The 22,892-nt window shown below is 39.2% G+C and overlaps 1 protein-coding gene across 4 annotated transcripts in view; it reads right to left on the bottom strand.

Moving 5' to 3' along the window:
* Positions 1-22,892, bottom strand: part of Pcmtd1 (protein-L-isoaspartate (D-aspartate) O-methyltransferase domain containing 1) — a 75,266-nt gene that overhangs the window by 3,456 nt on the left and 48,918 nt on the right. For 2 of the 4 annotated variants that reach the window (XM_040741553.1, XM_040741552.1), the window contains exons 3-5: positions 20,775-20,877; positions 9,244-9,415; positions 6,672-6,795 (exon numbers count right to left, since the gene is read on the bottom strand). In XM_040741553.1, coding sequence (XP_040597487.1) covers positions 6,672-6,795; positions 9,244-9,415; positions 20,775-20,877 — 399 coding nt within the window. Of the gene's footprint in view, positions 1-6,671; positions 6,796-9,243; positions 9,416-14,748; positions 14,940-20,774; positions 20,878-22,892 lie in introns of those variants that run through there. The other 2 variants (XM_040741554.1, XM_040741555.1) reach the window with 2 other exon arrangements.

Below are 22,892 nucleotides of genomic sequence, written 5' to 3'. Positions count from 1 at the left end.
GCACAAGTTGTACATGTGTACATGCAGGCAAAACACTCACACAAATAAATTCAACAGAAATATAATTTTTTGTTAAGAAAACAAATAAACCATATGGAGACAAATACTTACTGGAAAAACTCAATGCAGTATTTCAATGGCTGCCTGAACTCTGAAGCTGTAGGAGTGCACACATATGGGTGTGTGTGTGTGTGCGTGTGTGTGTGTATGTGTGTGCGTGTGTGTGTGTATGTGTGTGTGTGCATGTGCATGTATGTGCTCACATATGGGCATGTGTGTGTGTATCTGCTCATATATGGGCATGTATGTGTACGTATGTGCTCACATATGGGCAGTGTGTGTATGTGCGTGTGTGTATGTGTGTGTATGTGCTCACATATGGACATGTGTGCGTGTGTGTGTATGTGCTCACATATGGACATGTGTGTGTATGTGCATGTGTGTGTGTGTGCTCACATATGGGCATGTGTGTGTATGTGTGTATGTGCTAACATATGGGCATGTGTGTGTACATGTGTGTGTGTATGTGCTCACATATGGGCATGTGCGTGCGTGTGTGTATGTGTGTATGTGCTCACATATGGGCATGTATGTGTGTGTGTATGTGAATGTGTGTGTATATGTGCTCACATATGGGCATGTGCATGCGTGTGTGTATGTGTGTGTATGTGCTCACATATGGGCATGTGTGTGTATGTGTGTATGTGCTAACATATGGGCATGTGTGTGTATGTGCGTGTGTATGTGTGTGTATGTGCTCATATATGGGCATGTGTGTGTATGTGTGTATGTGCTCACATATGGGCATGTGTGTGTACATGTGTGTGTGTATGTGCTCACATATGGGCATGTGCATGCGTGTGTGTATGTGTGTATGCGTGCATGTGCTCACATATGGGCATGTGTGTGTGTATGTGAATGTGTGTGTATATGTGCTCACATATGGGCATGTGCGTGCGTGTGTGTATGTGTGTGTATGTGCTCACATATGGGCATGTGCATGCGTGTGTATATGTGTGTGTGTGTATGTGCTCACATATGGACATGTGTGTGTATGTGCATGTGTGTGTGTGTGCTCACATATGGGCATGTGTGTGTACATGTGTGTGTGTATGTGCTCACATATGGGCATGTGTGTGTACATGTGTGTGTGTATGTGCTCACATATGGGCATGTGCGTGCGTGTGTGTATGTGTGTATGTGCTCACATATGGGCATGTATGTGTGTGTGTGTATGTGAATGTGTGTGTATATGTGCTCACATATGGGCATGTGCATGCGTGTGTGTATGTGTGTGTGTATGTGCTCACATATGGGCATGTGCGTGCGTGTGCGTATGTGTGTGTGTATGTGCTCACATATGGGCATGTGCGTGCGTGTGTGTATGTGTGTATGTGTGTATGTGCTCACATATGGGCATGTGCGTGCGTGTGTGTATGTGTGTATGTGTGTATGTGCTCACATATGGGCATGTGCGTGCGTGTGTGTATGTGTGTGTGTATGTGCTCACATATGGGCATGTGCGTGCGTGTGTGTATGTGTGTGTGTATGTGCTCACATATGGGCATGTGCGTGCGTGTGTGTATGTGTGTATGTGTGTATGTGCTCACATATGGGCATGTGCGTGCGTGTGTGTATGTGTGTGTGTATGTGCTCACATATGGGCATGTGCGTGCGTGTGCGTATGTGTGTGTGTATGTGCTCACATATGGGCATGTGCGTGCGTGTGTGTATGTGTGTGTGTATGTGCTCACATATGGGCATGTGCGTGCGTGTGCGTATGTGTGTGTGTATGTGCTCACATATGGGCATGTGCGTGTATGTGCGTATAGTGGGAGAGAGACAAAGAAAGAGGGAGGCAGAAGGCGTAAGCAAGCACACACACTGGTTCATGGTAAAGGACCATCAGGTACGAGCTGTGGATAAACAGACCCCCAATACAAGAGGCACTGTTTTAAGATGCTAACGTTTACTTTTATCAAATGCATCACAAAATGAAGGAAGAAGGACCATAAACCAATTGTACAAAATACCAAGTGTGCCTTTGATCCAAATTGTTCAACAAATTACTTAACAAACTACTTGGTAAACAATAGGCCAGTCACATAAGAACCCATTTAGATACATGACTAGTTTAAACTAGAAAACTCCCTGAACACAGGTAGCTCACATTTATGGTAGAGACAGGTTAAAAAGATGGAGAAAGGATGAAAAGGAAAAGAAGAAAGCAAAAGCAGAGGACACGAAGAAAACAGAAAGCAATCATGGATAGACAGCAGCTTCCTCTAGCGACAGGCAAAGGCCTCCCTGAGGAGACAGCTCTGCCAGAGTCTAAAGGAGCTGAGTCACTTCTAGCCATGAAATGGTCTGGGGCAGAGACAAGCAAAGCCCTGGCAGGTGAGCGGGCTCTGGGTTGTGGAGTTTGGAACAGCAGGTCAGTACACTTGAGTGAAAACATGAGCTGTGGCCACACTGACAGGAAGGGGCAGGAGAGAAGATGAGAGGAGCACAGAAACAAACTGGCTATGGGAGTAAAAGCAATAGTATCAACTGCAGCATACCGTGTCCACCCTGAGTTCTGGACAGGTGCCAGGGTCATAGACAAACAGGGTAGACACAAAGGAGAACAGGACAAGAGGAAACACGAGTGTGTTTGCTTGCACTGAATCTGAGATAGTCACTGCTATCAAAGGTCATTACAGGAGCTGTGTCACAAAGTACTGGAGACAGGGAGGTTGCTGGGACTTCCTCCAGCCTCGGCACGTGTATGCACAGGCATGTGCATCTCACACATGGGTATGCACATAACACACACACAAAAAAACAAACATTTCTAAAAAAAGTAAAACTATGTCTTTCCAGCCAGAGCTATTGAGTGACACCCTGTTTTCATGAAAATAAACAATTACAACAACAAAAAGGGAATGAATGAAAAGTCATTTATTTAGGTCGAGCCATAAAAAAAAAATCATTTTGGTTTCCCCCAACCCCCCAAAACACCTAACTTCAAGTATTAAATAAAATCCATAGAAACCAATGCTGCAAAATTGTATAATTTATTATGGATTCTCGGCCCCTATCTGGATTTAAACAATATACCCTTCTTTTTGAAATTTTAAATCATATTTCTATGGTTTTATATGCATATAAACCACATATACATAAAGCCATGGAAAAATATGATTTTAAATAAAATAAAAATTGTGATAAATCAAAGGAAAAACCGTAATTTCATTTTAATAAGCTATTGAATACAAGCAGTTTTATTCTTCACAGTCATTTGGCACAGAGTTTACACATGTATTGTTTTTAAGGATTTGGGGGACCAGTGTTCTAGTCCATTCTAATTCCCTGTCATTATCAGGACAATGTTCTATGAATAAAAAGATACTGTGACTTATTTTAGCAGAAACAGAAACTTGTTTGTATACCCCATTCTTTTATGGAATTTTAGCAAATAGCAATTTTTAAAACGTTTTCATTTTGTGATTATTATACAAAGGTTGAGCTGGGGATAGCAACTCTCAGAATTCTCAGCCTGTTTTTGGAGACTGTGTTTATACACAGAAAGATTTAATAATGAAAATGTGCCCTGGCCCTGAGATTAACATCTCTTCATGCCAATCCAATTTCATCAACCTTCCCTCTTTTCCACCCCCACCAAAACTATTTCTATTGAAAATGTATTTCAGGCAGAAACTGAACTGTTTGAATTTGGGCCTTTACATTCCAACTGATCCTACTTCACTAAGTGTCTGTCCTTCTTCTTGTTTTGTATATGGTGATGATGTGTGTTTGCGGATATACACATGTATGGAGGTCAGATGACAGCTGTTTTACTCCTCTGTGGGTTCCTGGGGTCAAATTCAGGTCATTAGGCTTGTTTCGCAAATACCTGTAGTCACTGAGCACTCTTGTTGGCCCTTGCTGAATTTATTTCCATTTTGTAGTCATACATACTTAGCCAAATATCCAATAGCTGACAGACTTATTTGCCATTTCTATTTTTGTGTAGGGGAATGGAAAAGGCTGCAGCACACTGTCCAGGCCAATCATCAGTTAATTAGCATGCAATCATACTTACAGCTAAAACTCACAAACATTAACCTAAAGGAAGTGTCAGATACAGAAGACAAAGCTGTTGCTACAACAGGGAAGCTTTCATGAGTAAAGCGCTTCCGTGGCTACTGTCCAAATCGCAGAGCCAAACAAAACATACTGCTGTGCATGCGTAAGGACACTACCACAGACAGCATAGGCCATGGAGGCTTTTAGTACTTTCCATTGGGCAAATAAACGACAGTGTCAAAAATAACCACAATTCTGTTTTTTTGAAAATGGGAGGGAAATAGCTATTTGTTATTTTTTGTTAGTTAATAATTTAAGTAAGTTCAGTTAGCACAGAATGGCATAGATATGCAGACTTCATCAAACAACCCTAAAACAGGTACAAGGACACTCATTTGATTGTGGTGCGGACACCCAGCACATACTCCTGCTTTAAGTAGTCAGGAAGGGTATTAATGTTGCAGCCCAGTAACTTCAAATTTCTAACAGAATGAGCTTCCTTTTTTCCTTAACCATCATTTTTAGTTTTTCTGTTGTATGTGGATGTTTTGAATATGCTTTGTTTCTTATACTTTGTAATTACCAAAAGTATACAGTCACTAAATACTTTTTTAAAAAGCTGGTTAAGAATACTTTCTAAATTATGAAATTTTCAAAAATGTTCAGCTTAATCTCTTTTTAAATAAGATGAATATAAAAACACAGGAGTGAAAATGGATGAATTTTATAAATGTTATCAATTCTTAAAAGTAGTAACCACATCTCCCAAGCACTCTCCAGGGTCCAGGTGAAGAAACCTTCAAGTCACTGACACCCCCAGAGAGTAATGCCACAGGTTCCATAGGTCTCTGCATCTTCTCTTTTAATTTTCCCAGGTAGAGAATAGTTTGAAGTTTGAGTGTTAAAAACAAACTGCTGACCACCAATGTCTATGATGCTGCCACAAAATTCATACACAACAGCTGGGCTCTGCTCATCCATGTGCATGGCTCCTCTAACTAGGTGGATAAGTCTAACAGAACTGTCCCTGTCATTGACCCTGCTTGGTAATCAAGCTGACACAGAAACCATTAAGCTATCTGACCTTAGGAGTCCATCCCTCAGATGGTAAGAACAGGGGAAATGGTATGACATAATGAATTTCCCAAGACTCCTCCCAACACTGTTTTTTACTAACCATTATTTTAGGCCACACACTAAGCCAAGAACTTTAGAAATATACTCCATTAAGTTTTTGAAGCCATTTGAAAAGTTCCAACATCAGATGGCTGATAAGAAAATCAAAAGAATATTGTTAATAAAATGAACTTTCTGTATAAAGTCGCATTCCCATGAAATAAAAGCAAATTAAATCAGGGTCCATTTGTAATGAAGAATTCTATTTAAAGGTTAACAAAGCCATGACTTATTCAAAGCTTGTTACCAATAGTCTTCCTCTTTCTCTCTCAAGGCCTTCTGTGTTCAGGTAAGATGCCCTCTCCTTGAGACTATTTTCTTGGAATCCCACATCCATACACCTAGATTCCTTGTTAACCATTGAGTCTTCCTGTTTTATGGCTGAATTTGTGGGTCACAGGTCCAACTTAAAACGCTCTTCTCTATCTCTACTCTCCTGAGGTGCTTTAATCTATTTGGTATCCAAGCACAGTTGAAGACATCATCTTTATATTGGAGATTCTCAACAGATACTTCAGTTGTAAAAGTTTGCACCCAAATGGTTTCCTGACACTTGTAGATATATAGGAAACTCAAAATCAACCTAAAGAAAATGTCTGCTATCTCTGTACTTCCTTCCTAACAATGTAACAGACACATTCAGCTAGTCTTTAGAGGGAAAAGCAATTCTTTTCCTCCACCCACACTCCCCACAATGTGGTATTTTTCTGCTTTCAAATAATTCTATCCATAGCCACTTCAGCAACCTTCACATTAACTAGTCTACTGCTCCCTTTCCTGGTGATAATTCATCCTCTCCAACCCCCAAACATGCTCCTGATTTGAACCTCTCATACTTTTATAGTCACTATCTCTGAAAGATGCTGCCACTCAGTGTAGTGGACTTGCCTATATATAGTCCCAGTACTCAAAGTAGAGGCCTATGGAGCAGGAGTTCAAGGTTATCATTGGTTTTTACAGTGAATAGGAAACCCTGACTCAAATAAAACAAACAAAACAAAAAAGCCCACAAAAACCACAAAAACAAAAACAAAAGAAAACAAGCAAAACAAATAAAAGATGCTGTCACAAAATCTTGCCCACATAGGTGCTTTGACTGAATTCTAATCATAATTCAAATGTGCCTCAGCAGACAAGCCTTCCTTCCTACCACCCTTAGACCAGACACTGTTCCACAACCAGTTACTGTCTACCACATCACAAACTAGCAAGTTCACAGTTGGTATTCCCCAATTCTTGTTTCCAGAAAGGATGCCACAGTGTCTAATACAATATAGACTTTCTTTTTTTTTCAAATGGAAGAATCAATCCACTCGTTGCATTACCATTGTTTTTAACTCATTATAGTTACATGATTCACTAAATCCAAAATGTGAGTGAAATACCATCAGAGACAATTCATTCTTTGAGTTCAAGGATCTACTTACGGAGTCCCACAGAATCTGGTGTGCCATTATCATTCTTACTAGGCTGTACTAGTGGTGCAAAGGAAACAGCAAGAATATTTTTACTTTCCCAAGTGTTTTGTCCAGTCCGCATAATCTGTGTTAACTATTTGGAGTAAAACAAGAAAGAAGCAATGTGATTACCTTAACATTAAACTTTTACAGGAATAATTGCCAATGAGAAGATAACATTTAAATGCAACCAAGTTATTTTCATTTAAGTATATATCATAATACAAAGAATCTACCACCCACTCCACAGGGAGTGTATATCTAGTACTTTTCGTCTGACCAAGATCTGCAGTTGGGGCATTCTCAGAACCCAGGGGAGAACCTACTACTATTATTTAACTAAATAGGCACTGTATTAAACTGTCCATCATGAGTAAAGCTTTTAGTCCTTATCAGAGATTAACAATTTGTCAAACTCCAGAGACAGAGAATGGATATCTGTAGAGTACTTGGACATAAATGCAATGTCTATAGCATACCTTCCCACACTCCCAAGGCTCAGGGATCATCACAGAATACCCAGAGGCTTGCTACACAAGAGTGTTTTCTGGACATGACAGAGCCATGGCACCCCTGGTTCCAGCACCTGCAGGTCAACATTCCAGCACTGGGGGGAGGAACCCATGAAGTCCCACCCAGAACTGAGGTAACTAAAGAAGGGATAAGTCAGGGTTTTTTTATGGATGGAGTCCCTGTTAGGTTGGCTCCAATGGGTGGCCCTACACCCATGTGTATATGAGCAACACTAACTGGATTCTTTAATTATTTTTTTAAAGGACACAAAGTTAGGAGCTAGACATGAGAGGAGAATCTAGAAGTTGTAGAGAGGGTAGTAGATGGTGAATATGATCAAAATATAGTTTGTGTGTATGAAATGCACAAAGAATAGGTTCATGTATATATGCCGGAACCTTCCTTTCTTAAAAAGGACTTACACATTTGTGGCCTGGGAAGGAAGGGAGCGTGCACAGGTACACACGTGGGAACCAGAGAAAGCTGGAGTTTCAGACATTTGGAGGACAACCACCTTTCACTTGAGTGCTAGGATACTAACTTTGATCCCCATGATTGCGGCCTCAACCTCACAGAAATCCAACTGCCTCTGCCTCCCAAGTGCTGGTATTAAAGGTGTGAGCTACCACCGCCCAGCTGCATAACTATTCTTAACAAGCGAACTATGTGTCTAGTCTCAAGGTGGAACCCTGAAAGCAAAAGGAAGGTGCAAATACAGCGAATTCCAGTCTGTATGTTACACTGAACATCTGGCAGCTTCTACAGGTATCACTAGTGATCTGGACACTACACTGCCTCCCAAAATAAACATCTGAAATGGGTTCAGTTATTTGGTCAAAGCATCATTAAAAAGAATACCAGTGAATTCACTTTACATTCTTCTCTAACAGTGATAAAACAGATTCTAACCTAATTTGACACCACAAATAAATACAGTCACAGCTGGAGAGATGGTTCAGCTGATCTAAGTGCTTGCTGCCAAATCTGACACCTGGATTTCATCCCTGAAACCCACAAGGCAGAAAGAGAAACCAACTCCGACAAGCTGTCCTTTGACCTCCAAACATGTTCTGTGGTATGCCCCCACAGACCCACATGTACATAATAAATAAGTGTAATTTAATGTTTTTAAGTAATCACATAAAAAGGAGTTGTATCAGTTCAACAAACATCCATAGTCTTAGCATGCCTGTGATTCCAGCACGTGTGCTAGACAGCAAAGTCTTGAATTAAGGTTAGCTTGAGATATGGAGGAAGATTGTGAGTCAGGAAAAACAGATCTTCAAACGCATTATTAAAGGAAATCAAAAGTGAGTTATTTTAAGCATAAACCTCGGAAGTGTTCAAGTAAATCAAGGAAAGTGTATGTATGTGTGCATATGTATTAAAAACAGTGCACACTGTATTCTCATTACCACACCTTCACACTGGGCCAGGCAAGTCCACTTTTTCTTTTACTATAAATGCCATGTGCACGTGTGTGTGTGTGTGCACATGCGCGTGTGTGTGCGCGTGCATGCATATGTGCGTGCCTGCCTGCCTGCCTGCCTGCGTGTTGCTAGAGATGGAACTCATAGTCTCTCCTGAGAGGCAAGCCCTCTACCACCCAGTCACATCCCTGGTCCTTCCAGAAACCTTTCTAATAATTTTTAGCATTCTTATCTAATGAGCCATCTTTTCCAGCCCCTCAAGGCATATTCTTTTTAATCTCTTGTTTATGAAGCTAAGCACTTGAAGCCAATCACAAGCCAGTCCCTGTATTCAGCTGAATATGTTCCAGATGAAGAACCAGGGATAGCTAGAGGATTGCCTGAATGAGCTGATTGCTCTAGTCTCCCAATTACACTTTCTCTCTACAGCTGCTTCAATTTGAAGCACTTTAGGATCTCTTTCAAGAGTCTTTATATGCAGGTATATAGAGGTATCTGCTTCAAAAGTTACAATGTATCTTTCCCCATCCCAGAACAGTAATTCCCAACCTCACATTTGTGTGGTCTCTCTTGTGACAAACGCAGGACAGAGAAGGTACCTGATCCTCTATAGGCATGACCAGTATTCCCCCAACTTTGAGCAAGATCTTCATGTAGTTTTCATGGTCTTTCTGGACTCCAGCTCCACAGTAAATTCGATCATATTGATGACTATCAGAGGCTATCTGAAGGCAATTACCCACCACAAATGCGGGTTCACAGAATTCAAATCTGTTTGAGAAAACAAACATTTTTTTTCATTTGTTTAAACAAAATATTAGCTCTCTGACAATTCACCATAGCCCTGTCCTTGAAACAGCAAGGCTACCAAAGTTAATTTTAAGGACAAAATACAAGTAGAAAATTTGATATAACATATATGTGGAATTTAACACTGATCAAGTATATTGTTTTGTTATCCATGATACAAACCACAAGATTTAACCTATTCTGGCCATACCGAAACCTTACATAGAACGTATAAATGAATATAAGGAAAAGCCCATCAAATGACAATCTTCAGAGATGAAAGCTAACAGTAGAGAAAGGCTTCACTCTCTGCTCTCTTCTCAGCAAAGAGAGCTCTTCCAGGACTCCTCTCCGATTGACTGTTGCTGGCAGAGGCAGCAGCACGGCCACCACCCTCTTGACTACTAAGGTTAGGTTAGCTTTAATAAAAAGGTGGCCAAGCAACTGACAAGACTGGAACCAAAGCAAACGGGTGGTGCCTTCTTAACTGTGGCTTTGGTTCCTATGACTTTCTTCAGCAATGCAAGGGGAGATGAGGCTTCTGGGTTCATCCAACCAAATACTCCTGGTTACAATGCTGGCTCCTGGTGATTTTATACATCAGTAAACCACCCTATATAGACTCTGACTTTACTCCTTAAATTCTGTCAAAAAGTAAAAAATAGACTATCATACAACATAAAATTAAAACCTGAATGCAAACACAATCCTTTTTCCCCTTAGACCTTGAATTCACTTTATAGCTCACGGTCATCTCAAACTCCTTCAAGTCCTTCCTAAGTTCATGCTTCTTAAATGCTTGAATTATAGGTGTGAATCACCACTCACAACCACAGCCAATCTTTTCAAACTAATTCTTAATCTTTTAAGTTGATAGTAATAAAATCATACCATAAGATTAAGCCATTATTTCCAAATGAAATAAATTTACAGGAGCATGGCATACACTGAAAGATGGCCAAATGACTTCGATCAGAGCTAATTTTACTTTATCAAGCATATCCTGCCCTTGATAATAACAGTGAACTTCCTTCATTTTAAATTCTCATTAAAACTTACTAGCACACGGATACATCAATGGACACACATTTAAAGCAGTCCACCAGTCTTGTGCCCTGAAAGTGGGGAAGGGTTAGGAGTGGGAAGGGTTAGGAGTTGGATGGTAGGAGTTAAAAACAGTGCACACTGTACTCTCATCTCTACACCTTCAAACTGAGGCAGGCATGTCCAGTATTTCTTTTACTGTAAATACCATCTCACTGTTTACATTTTTCAGAACTCCCTGCAGAGAATAAGAGGCTGCTATGTTCTGGATTTACTAGTTTCCTTTAAAGAACCTATGTGCTGTAAGCTGGTCCCAAGTATGGCAATGTCGACAGGCAATTAAATCTAAGAAGGGAGCCCTAGTAGGAAGTAACTAGATCATGAGGAAACCATCTCAAAGGGATTAATTGTCATGTCACAGGGGTAGGTTAGGACTCATAGCACTAATGGGTTGTTACAAAGCAAGATCACCCCCAAAATGTTGTACAATATCCCCAAACACATGTTCCACACGAGATGCTGTCTGCCATGGCCTGATGCATCCCAGGGCCCCACCAAGGGAGCTTGTGTTGTTACAACACAACAGACTTCCAGTTCAGCTGCAACCTGTACATACTTTGCTGAAGGGAGACTGAATTACTTGCCTCTAATTGCATGTGAGAACCATCACAAAGTATTCCTGTGCCTGTGTGTGCTGGTCCTCTGCCCTAAATTCCCCTCACCGGCCACCTGCTATTAATGGATGTCTCCTATACTTTCAAGTTACACTTAAAATATTAGCTTTACAATGAAATCTTAATCTGCAATGGTTTTAGCTTACCTACACTGGGGATATTTTAGTTTCTCTCACAGACAAGACTATATAACCCAACTTCTCTTTAAGATAGGTCAAAAGGTATTTTCTTTTTATGTTTATTTTATTATTCTATGTATATAGGAGTTTTGCCTGCATGTATGTATCATGTATCACATGCATGCCTGGTGCCTATGGAGGCCAGAGAGGGCATTTGGATTCCCTGGAAGTGGAGTTACAGATGGCTATGAGAAGCCATGTGGGTGCTGGGAATCAAACCTGGGTCCTCTGCAAGAGCAACAAATTCTTAACCAGTGAGCCATCACTCCAGTTCCAAAACAAGATTTTTTAATTTTAAATAAGCATGTTGTGAATCAGTTTAATTATTTTTATTAAATTTACAATAAGTGCTCTCTTAAAAAGGTTATTCCCAGTAAATTCTATCTGGAAAATCATCATTCTTATAAAAACTCATTTTAAATAGTAATTTATATTAGTCATATAACTTATAGAACACAAAATCTTCAAAAACTCAGAAGATTTAGAATTATTAAACTTCTTTTACAAGTCTATTAAGTCAACTAAAAACATACTTTACCGTTTTTGAAAACTTCCTACTACCTAAAATACAGGGCAGCTTACAGAACTAATACCTAACAAAACACCATTAGAAGCAAGCAACTTAAAATTAGAACCACAGATAATTATTCAAGAATTTTGTGCCTGATATTCAAACTAAATGTGTGCCGATGCACAAGTTCCCCAAAAGTAGTTCCTGTCCCTCTAGTCAAGAGAAGTCTAACTTTAGCTCTGGGTGCTCACTGCAAACACAAGTGAACGGACAAGACAAACAGTAAACACTTCACTCGTTGCAGTAAAATTTACGTTATGGTAAGTGCGTTAGCACTTAGGGGAGAGGAATGTGATTCTTTAAGTATGAAGGTGAAATGCATGACACAGACCTGGAGATCAGGGGCTTCCTGTGAAATTCGAAGCTGTGATCTGAAAGGTCAGACAGGATTGTCTAGAGCCACACTATCCAGGAAGGCAAACACTAACCACACAGACCCTGGGACTATAAAATGTGGCTAGCCCAATGAGTTGCACTCAATGTATAAAATTCACATAAACTTTCAAAGATTTTGTATGAAAAATAAACTATTCAAATAATTCTTTTACAATGCATACCAATAAGACAATGTTTACATAGTTACATCAAAGGACAAAATACCACACAAATGGTCACTTGCGTGTCTCAGGCAGACAGGTGGTATAAGAACTTTCTCCTTAACATACTGTTTTCCCTTTGGAATACTTTCCTGGTTTTTGGTTGTCTTTTGTGTGTTGCTTTGTCTTGTGTTTTTGTCATCTCTGAATATGTCTAAATTTAACTGCATCTGTATCACCTATTACGACCCCCTCCCAATGCATTTATTCAACTAAGGAAAATATGTAAGAAATACATATGCTTTATAAACCTTTTCTAACAACCAATATCAAATAAGATCTCAAATTACAAACAAAATATGATGATCACAAAAATCTCAAGATCTGAACAGGAATTTGCCTAGAAACAGCTATAGGAAAAGTATATACCCACTGCATCCACAGTGATGAGATGGTTCACAGGCCTGAGACTCACTGGTACCTGCAGCATCAAGTATATTTCCCCAACACAGGAAAAATCCAAGTGACTCTTGGCTTCAATGTCACATAGCTGAGTATCTATAATGCTCACTATTCTAGTAATAATCTAAATTGTTTTCTCTTCTCATGGAGATATGATGAAGTCTATTTACCTCAGTGTGTGGATAGAAGCATTAGTTTGGAAGAAAGACTCAATCTCTGATATTTACTAATACAAATGAAATATACACTCCTAATTCACTTACCTTACTACACTTTAACATACTAACTTCCTTAAATAGAACACTTAAATTTGAAATCCTAGTGGAACTAGAAAATATTCCAGGGCTGGTGAGATGGCTCAGAGGATAAGGTAGTCGGATGACCTAGGTTCAGTCTTCAGAGTCACATGGTATAAGAACAGAACTGACTCCCACAAGCTATTCTCTAACCTCCAAGTCTATGCCCCACCCACAACAAAATACATACAAAGAAAATTAAATTTAAATCCCAAAAGTACTGTACTATTTCTAGTAAAAAAAATTTAAAACAGAGACATATTTAAAACTGTGAAATAATGTTGGCAATAAAAACATATAAAGAATTTGTAAGTCAAATATACAACAAATAGTCACCACCAACTTAAAGAGTGTTAAGTAAATACAATAAAAAAGAAAACCAGAAAAGAAATATAAATTTCTCCCAAAAGTATTTCTTATTCAACCATTATTTATTATAACTATAATTATGGCTTAATCTTTGCTACCTGTAACACATGAACTTTCCACACTTGGTTAAGGAAAAAAATTAAAATTGCTTATTGTTAAAATTGTAGAGCCTTACATATGGATAGAGATTAATTTTCAAACAAAGCACTTCTAGATGCTTCTGAGTAGCATGCAGTGGAGAACTAGAAATGCTTTAGTAATGTTACAATACCTTTACAACAGCATCAATGAAATAAATTCACACCAGTCTACTGGAGAATGACTAAGATTCCACAACTGACATTTTTTCCAAAAATCTTATCATTTTAAAATGCCCCAATTGGTGGAACATGTTTATAGATATGTACAATGAAATACTTAAATCACTGAATCAAGACATAGATGGGGGCTGTTAACAGTGTTACTGAACAGTAAATTATAATTCCTATTGATTCTTCCAAGGAGAATAAAAAACAAGAAAAAAATTCTTAGATCTTAACTATTCCAAAAGCTGTGCCACACATTTCTTTAAAGACACAGAAAAAAAGCACACTTTAAATAATAAATTCCACATAATCTAGAAGACTGCAGCAATAAACTGTCCAAAACTTCTGTGTATAAAACAGCACTATGGATACTGATAAAATACACATGTAATTCAGGTTAGAATATAATGGAAAAGGAAATCCAAATCCCATTTTCATACAAATCACACATCAAATGAAACCTGAGAAATATAACTAATCTACCAAAATAATAAATGTATGTGGCTATATTTAAGAATGGCTTAGGTGTTCTTTCCCTGGTTCTTATAGTAAAATCAGATGTTTCTTAAAATGTTGTACCTATGTTGAAATTAGCAGACATTTCTAATTTTAGAAAAATCCAAACCAGAATCTCTGAAACTCACTTTCTGGAGTCATACTACCAAGTAAGTCATATATCTGTATACAGGGAGGGAAAGTCTTGAAGCCTGTAAAATACCCACTTATTAGCAATGCACCTGAAAATACGATGACTGTTGGGAGACCCCCACATAGGATCACACTTTACTTGCTCTTAGTAAGTTATGCATTGAAAACCATTTATGGAAGAATGCAGAACATACAGACATTTTGGCTAAGGCCAGGATTCCAGTCACTTACCTCAGCAGTGGCTTTCTTTATGCGTGCATGCTGGACTATCTTCATCTCAGACGGACAGATGGCTTCGTTCACAGCCCGGGCCTTGCCAACTTGCCCATATAATTCTTTTGAAAAGCAGCTAGGAGAGCAGGGTGACCTAGCCTTGCCCTGTAGCTTCCCTCTTAGACGGATAGTCTAGGTCTAGGAGCTGACTGAGAGCAGAAAAAACAACATTCCCCTTCAATACACTGTCAAGTGGGGCCGGCAATTGCACACCTAGTTTATTAGGTGCCAGAGGACACTGTCATTGAAATTGTAGACAATTATTCCAATGGAATAAAGAAATTTCAAGGACCTGGGAAAGAGTCCTACCTTGTTCTCGTACCTCATCCAAAATAACCTGACAAATCACAAAATCTTTTTCTTAAAACATTTCATTAAAATACAGTTTTGAGTCTTAATAGTTACGATCATTTTGTTAAAAGTAACATAAAACTTTAAACACTTCTACTGGTGTAAAAGCAAGGGAAGTATTAAACTTATGGTCTCCAAATTAAACCATTCAAATACCTTATAATCAGTAACTAAACTGGTAAATGAAAATTAGAAAAAAAAGCTTTACCTTTTCAAATGTTTCCCTTCCAACTGCATCATACTCATCTTAGGACAACTCAGGTTGAAAAGCAAAGCGTTGGAAGTAAATACAGTGGCTTGTTTGTTTGCACTGCATAAAAGCACTGTAGAAACCCACAGTACTGAAACGGTTGCTAAATGTTTTCTAGAAAACCTGACAGCTAAGTCATGTAAAGTCATCAAATTTTTCCACATAGATGTTAGCACATATAATCGACAAACTTTTATGTTTTCAAGTACCATCTCTTAACTTCCGAGATTAAAATTTGACTAGCAAAGTGTGGTGGTTCATGCCTACAGCCTCAGCACTCTAGAACCAGAGACAGGAGGATCACAAATTTGAAGCCTATCTGAGCGATTTAACAAGTTCCTGACACTGACACACACCTATGCATGCATGCAAGTACATTTGCATGCACTGGAAGGAAGAAGGAAGGAGAGAGGGGAAGGAGGAGGGAAGAAGGGAGGAAGGAAGGCAGGGAGAGGGAGGGAGGGAGGGAGGAGAGGAAGGAAGGAAGGAAGGAAGGAAGGAAGGAAGGAAGGAAGGAAGGAAGGAAGGAAGGAAGGAAGGAAGGAATTAAGGAAGAAATGTTTCTGAGACAAGGTTTGACTCTGTAGTCTACCCTAGGCTAGCTAGCGTGGAACACTCAGTAACTCTTCTGCCTTAGTCTCCCAAGTGCTGGGATTACAGGCACAGTTCATCATGGCCAGCTCAAAAGCATATTTTAAAGGGGCTGAGGATGCAGTCTAGTGGAAGAACCATTTAGTATATATAATGCTCTGGGTTCAATCCTCAGTACCACAAAGAGGAAAAAAAACTGCTTACAACTTGCAATAATTTGTATAAGACTATTTCTGAACACTTAGTAGGATATATAAACGTCTAAGGAGTATTGAGAAATACTAAGTATAATGAATTACAAAAGCAAAATGACTTCAATTCTCTCAAGAATGACACAAGAGACTACACCAGTGATAAAACTAAGCTGAATAGAGAAGCACTAATTTTCAAATGTAAGTCACCTGTGGAAAATAACCCTCTAACTATAAGTAAAAGCAGGAGTTGCCTTATTCTGTGCAGTGTGTGCAAACACATCAGTGGTGTTGCCTGATTCTTATCTGAGGGATATATGTTATACGTATAACAATGCTGCTTTACATTTTGTAACCAGGGCTAAGTAGCTAAGCTGTATAGTTTATTGGTAGCAGCTTATTTGTAAGAAGAAACAATGGGGAAAAAAAGCAATCAGTTTTAACTGGCCAGAGTCTAAGACAGCAATTCTCAACCTCCCTAATGCTGCAACCCTTTCATACAGTTCCACGTGAAATTAACCATCATTAATTATTTTCATTGCTACTTCATAACTGTTTTTGCTGCTGTTAAGAAAAGTAATGTAAATATGTGATGTGCAGGATATCTGATATGATGACCCCTGTGTTGAAAGGGTTGTTCAATGCCCAGGGGTAACGGCCCAGGAGTTGAGAAGCACTGGTCTAAGACAGAAGACTTACCGGTCTGACCACCCACTACTGTTTTCATCACGTATGATTGACTTATGTTCCCAATTACACAGAAATAAGGATCCACTCTCTGCAGGAAGACTATGCAGACTATGCTCATTTGGCTAAAGAGAAAAGAACATTTCCAAAATCCTCTCTCTAGTCATTCTGAGGGAAATACAACCTACTGACTTTACAGAAACTCTAGGAAGTATGGTTCCAAAGAGTCTAATCAACTGTGCATGCACACATATACTAAATAAACTCATATGCACAGCTATAAGCAAATGTGTTACTAATGACAAACTCTTCCATGTGGTCAAAGTTTATAGTTCAAGCTTCTTTAGATACTCATCCAAGTACTCACAGCTGAAGATATGTATTTTGTTTACTGCATAAATACTGAATTAAGGTAATCTGACTCCCTCAACTTCCTCCTCCTCTTGGTGACTAAATGTAAAGAGCACAAGATCCTTGTGCTCACAGATAAGCACTAGGGAAACCAGGAATGCACATCAGTTTTCAGCCCAGAAAACTGGGAGTCAATGTTGTTAATAACATGGTGGTCTGTGCTATCCTTAGGGCTTCACCTGGATCCCCCAAACTTTTACATTTATCTCACTGTCCCTAGATGCTAATCTTGAGCATTGCTTCTCAGTCAACAGGACCCATCTTTATGGAAAAGGTCACATGTACTTTGTAAAGAGTTTCCATGTAAACATGCCTTAAACTTTGTTGTACACATGAGACCAATTTAATTATCATCAGGAAACTTCTTCTACAATTGTGCTGTGCTTAAATGTGCCTGAAATAAATTGCCTGTGTCAGACTCTAAAGTTTGCCTCAGCACCAGCTACCGAATTGTGCTGAACCCCATTTCCCTACTCTGCCGGCCCTGGTGTCTGCAGAGAACCCACAACTAAGCACCCAATCTTCCCAAAATCCCCAGCAAAGAATGTCCCAAAACCAGTCTAGATGGGAGTGAACTTTTACAAAATGAACTCTTGACTTGGTGAGTCAAGTTGCTCTCTGAAAAATCTGAGAGCTTGGGCTTTGATCCCAGGACCACATAGAGGGAGGCAAGGATTAACTCCTGTAAGTAGATGTAATAAAAATATTCAATAAAATAAAAATGACATTTTGCGGTATGCAAAGACTATTATAGGTTGCTAGCATCAGCAGGGCAATGCTAGAACATGCCAAGTCCATCTGTTTTCTTGAGAGTAGAGCCACCTTTTCCTGCAGGGGTAAAAAAAATCACTGTCTGCTGCCAGAGACCACTTAGCCCAGGAATCCTAAAAAAAAAATCATCTGGTCATTTGTGTTTAGGTAGACCTTTGAAATCAGGCCAGTTCATAAGGAAGTTCAGTGAACACCATCACTAAGGAGTAAGTTCTTTCTTCCAGTTTCCTATGTCCTAATACAATAAACTCTGAGGAGCTGCTCTAAGTCATTCACCTGTTCATGCAGTGTTGACACAATTCAACAGACATACACTAAGAACTCTTCTATCAAATATGATTTAAGACATAAGGACCAAGTTTGTACACATCGCACACACTTGCATTTCTACATCATGTATTACATTTCCTAACACTGGTTAGTTAATAGCTCTCTTGGTGAAGTGTTCACCCTGAACTCCAGCAGATATACATTAGAAAACCTTTAAAGTAACACAGCAACATTTTTGAATGAATGAGATGATGGCAAAGCTCTGGACTCCCTAAAGAACAGAACTGAATTTTAAACACTTGTTCTCCCCACGCTAAATTTTAGAGATGATGAGATAACCATACAAAATTAATGATCCATTTTCCTTGGTACCTATTTTGTTAATGATTAATATATGTCTTCATACCCCTGTCCACTATTAAATATGAAACTGTTTAGAAGAGGAAATGTGTGTTTTGTAAATATTGTAATACTTAATTGAAAGTAGGAATAATATCCCAGACAGTAAAAAAATAAAGTAAAAGATCATTAAAATACAAATGACAGGAAGAAAAATATCATATCCTCTAACTAGTTACCAAAATGAAATTATGTAAAAGAATAAAGCACTAGCCCAATGAATAACAAATCAACTTTGATTACTTAATTTCCTACCAGTTGTTACTTTATGCGAAATGAAACAAATTTCTAGTACTAGTCACTCTTTGAATACAAGACCCATTTGTAATGTGAAATTGAACACTAAATAATATTTCATACCTGTTCTGATTAATTTGTCAAGTTGACATAACCTAGGGTCATATGAGAAGAAGGAACTTCAACTGAAAAATCTCTAGCAGACTGGCCTGTAGGCAAGTGTGTGGGGCATTTTCACGATTCATGATTGACATGTGAGGGCCCAGTCTGCTGCTGTGGGAAATGGCACTCCAAGGCTGGTCGTACAAGAAAGCAGACTGAGCAAGTCACAGAGAACAAGGTAGTAAGCAGTCCTCCTCCATGGCCTCTCCTTTGTGTGCCAGGCATGCATGTGGTGCACGCAAAAATATGTAGGAAAAATACTCATACACATAATAAACCTAAACAAGGGACAAGCTGTTCTGCAAACTGATACTGTAACTGGCTGACTTATATTTGTTGTGTTTATTACAGAAAAAAAAACCTGAGCATCTGTACACCCTCAATACTGCATGAAATGCTGAATAATCCAGCTGCAGTCACACCTGTGTTGCACAGGTGCTGAATAATCCACTACAGTCACACCTCTGGTGCGCAGTGCTGAATAATCCGCCTGCAGTCACACCTGTGTTGCACAGGTGCTGAATAATCCACTACAGTCACACCTCTGGTGCGCAGTGCTGAATAATCCGCCTGCAGTCACACCTATGCTGCCTGAACTCCAGGAGTCTCAGCTTTGTGTTCTTTAACCACTTCAAGCATCATTCATACCAGCACAGACACAAACCCACAACAATGAAGGAAACAAAAATTAAAGGGTAAGGAGAAGTGTAAAAGGGCAGAAAAGGAAAATATACTCCCCAGAAGACTTTTAGGGTGTTCTTGGCTTCTGGAACTCTCTTCTAGGTATGCTCTCTGAGCTGACAGCCCATGTGGTAGCCCAGAAGCACCCCACCCTGACACACAACACACACACACACACGCTCTGTTTCCCACACTGGCAGCTACAGTTGGAGCTGACATGGGTCAGTTTTACATTGAAACCTTGTTGTGTAGGGACTGTGTTCTAAACGTGTGCTTCCTATCCTTTTTAGGCTTTCTCTATAGCACGTTATTCAGAAAAATGACATGCCAAAGCCCAACATGTAGTAAGATATTTCAATTCAAGGGCTTTACTCTAACTCAAGAATAAGAGCCTTTATTCCATAAAACTGTAAAGGGAGAATTTCAATGTGATTACAATTCAAATCTTTACTTTCACTTCTGGCCAAGTATCAACACCTATGTAGTATGTCTTGAGAAGGGGAGTCTGGGTTCAGTGTAAACAATTCAATAAAATGGCCATCTCAAACACAATTCCATAGTGATACACACAGATGTATTTCTGCAGTAATTACTACTATGAAGTAACTAGATACTGTAAAGAGGGACCCTTATATGCTGACATACAAATTAAGGTACACTCAGAGGACAGACCGTTAAACTACTACCCAAAGTTTTAAAACCAGTTACAGAAAAGTACTGTGGGCACAAACATTGTGTTTTCTCTCCAAAGGATACCCATATGACATTTAATAAATGAGAGATTAGCAACCATAGACTACCTATCTGTAATTTAGTAAGACATTGCATGGTAATTTTCCTACATTTTTCCCTCATTGCATAGCACACCGATTTCTGCTGTAATCATTTAGCCAGGATCAATAAGCTGACACTGTTCAAGAACAGGCACACTGCACATATTCATTAGCTGCTCTCTCACCACAACTACAGGCAGAAGTACTTACTTATCAAAGCTATCGCTATTTTTGATGAAGCTCTCCAGTTTTTCCTTGGCATATTCCACCACATCTGAATGAAGTTCAATCCCATGATTTATTCCAAAAGGACCTGTAATTGTAGCAGCATTTTTTACAAAAGTATTAATGATGTGTCCCCAGAGTTCTAATTTCTGTGCACTTATCTATCAAGTAGCATTAAAAGAGTGCAAGAAATATGCAAACATGTACTAACTGGATTGTGTAGAATGCAAACCTGTTTACTTTGCTTCGATGTAGCAATGGAGAGGAGTGGAATTTACCTTTTCTGTGAAGAGGAAGGGGGAGCAAGCACTGAAGTGAGAGAGAGATATAAGGTAGAAACCTACAGGTCCCCAAAGACTGTTTTTGGCACGACACTATGGTCAAATAATCCCATATCCCCATGTTTAAGGGGTGGTGGTGTCGCTTTGCAGTTCTGAAACTGGAATCAGACTTTGCACCAGTCAGCTCTCTGTACCTCCAGCCCACTGCTTTGCTAAAGCTTATTCGAGTCATTATGTAGCCCAGGCTAGTCTCTAACTTTTGATTCTCCTCTCTCTACATCCTGAGTAGCAAGGGGAAATATACATGCAGCTGAAGTTTGAAGACCCAAGTCTTCACTTATCCTGTATTCAAAATCCAGTGGTTCTCAGGTGAGCAGGTAGGAGTTCCAGCAATCTTCATGCTTTTCACAAACACAGTTCTCTTTACACATCATGATGGCTGGAGAAACCTCCCAAGAAAAGGGCTGGAGGGGAAGGCTTTCTCAGTGGTCCCAATGATACTTATTCAATGAGATCTAGCACTTGGCATTTTCTTAAGTTACTACTACTACTCATCCTGTGTGCCCACTATGCTCACAAAGGAAACCTTGGTTGTAGCTGATGATGCAAGTTCTCTTTAGTGTCTGAAATGGAGCCAGACAGGTTTTACACTGTACAATCTCTTATTGTAATCTGAGAGGTTTCCTGTGGAGGTTGTGTTTTCTTCTTGTTGTTGTTTTGGAGACAGAGTCTCTCTATGTAGCTCCATTTATCTTTGCACTTAAGAGTTTATCCTGCCTCTGCCATGCTGGTATTAAAGGTGTGCTACTGTACCCAGATTATTAATTTTCCTTATGGAATCTGTCACTGGAGGTGTCCTCTATGGTCTGTCACAATACAATCCACATCAGACTTGTCTCTATTGACCATTAAAAACTTTAAAGTTACAAGACAGTCAACTGCAAATGATAAAATTTATATGTTCTAAAAGTACAAAAGAAACAAAACACTCAGTCTTCAACCCAAATATCAAATTCATTTAATACTTCCTCGTACTAGAAAAAAAAGATTGATTTCTACCTACAGAATGTATTTAGGCACGAAACTTTAATCAAAAGAGAATTTGGCTCAGCAAACATAACATTGATTGACTTCCCTTTTTTCTAGTTTGGGGGAGTTTTGTTTTGTTTTGGGGGATGGGAGGGGTTGCTGCCACAAGGATGCAATGAAGAATGACCCCATGAGCTGATACTGTCACTGCCTCTCAGGTAATGGGAGTACATCACCATGTCAACTAACCTGAAATACTACGTTTTTAAAAGTGAACAAAGCGAAGCAATCTTAAGCATTTCTTTTCTGCTTCTCATAAACTGGCCAGCTTTCGTCTGAAAATTGAAACATCAGTTCAACATCATTTAATACTCCCTAATACTGCAGACAGTAAATTGAAGATTCATTTAAAAACCCAGAACCTCCTCCCAAAATTATTCACAGAATCCCCTACATGATAATGTCACTCTTGATCACATACTGGATCTGAGCATCTTGAGAAGTTCAGCTCCCAAAGGAATGACTACACGTGGGAGAAAGTTCAGTCTAAAAGCTCAGAAGGAAGTCAAGTACATAAAGAAGGAAATACGCTTATTGTAATGCATGAAAATGGCCTTGTGCAATCTATAAAATGAAATAATAATAACATGAGCATTTGCTTTAAAGCTAGGTCAAGTTAAAGCTGCCTTGTAGACAGTCGCCTATAATTGAACCTGGTGAGAAGAAAAGTGTTGGCTGGTGTTTTCCTCTGCCTATCAGAAAACAGGACTTTCAAAACTGCAGTTGTTTGAAA

This window comes from Mesocricetus auratus, unplaced genomic scaffold (genome assembly GCF_017639785.1).
Source record: "Mesocricetus auratus isolate SY011 unplaced genomic scaffold, BCM_Maur_2.0 Super-Scaffold_6730, whole genome shotgun sequence".
Classification (NCBI taxonomy): domain Eukaryota; kingdom Metazoa; phylum Chordata; class Mammalia; order Rodentia; family Cricetidae; genus Mesocricetus; species Mesocricetus auratus.
The sequence above is the reverse complement of the archived record's forward strand: the minus strand, read 5'-3'. Positions and strand labels throughout refer to the sequence as shown.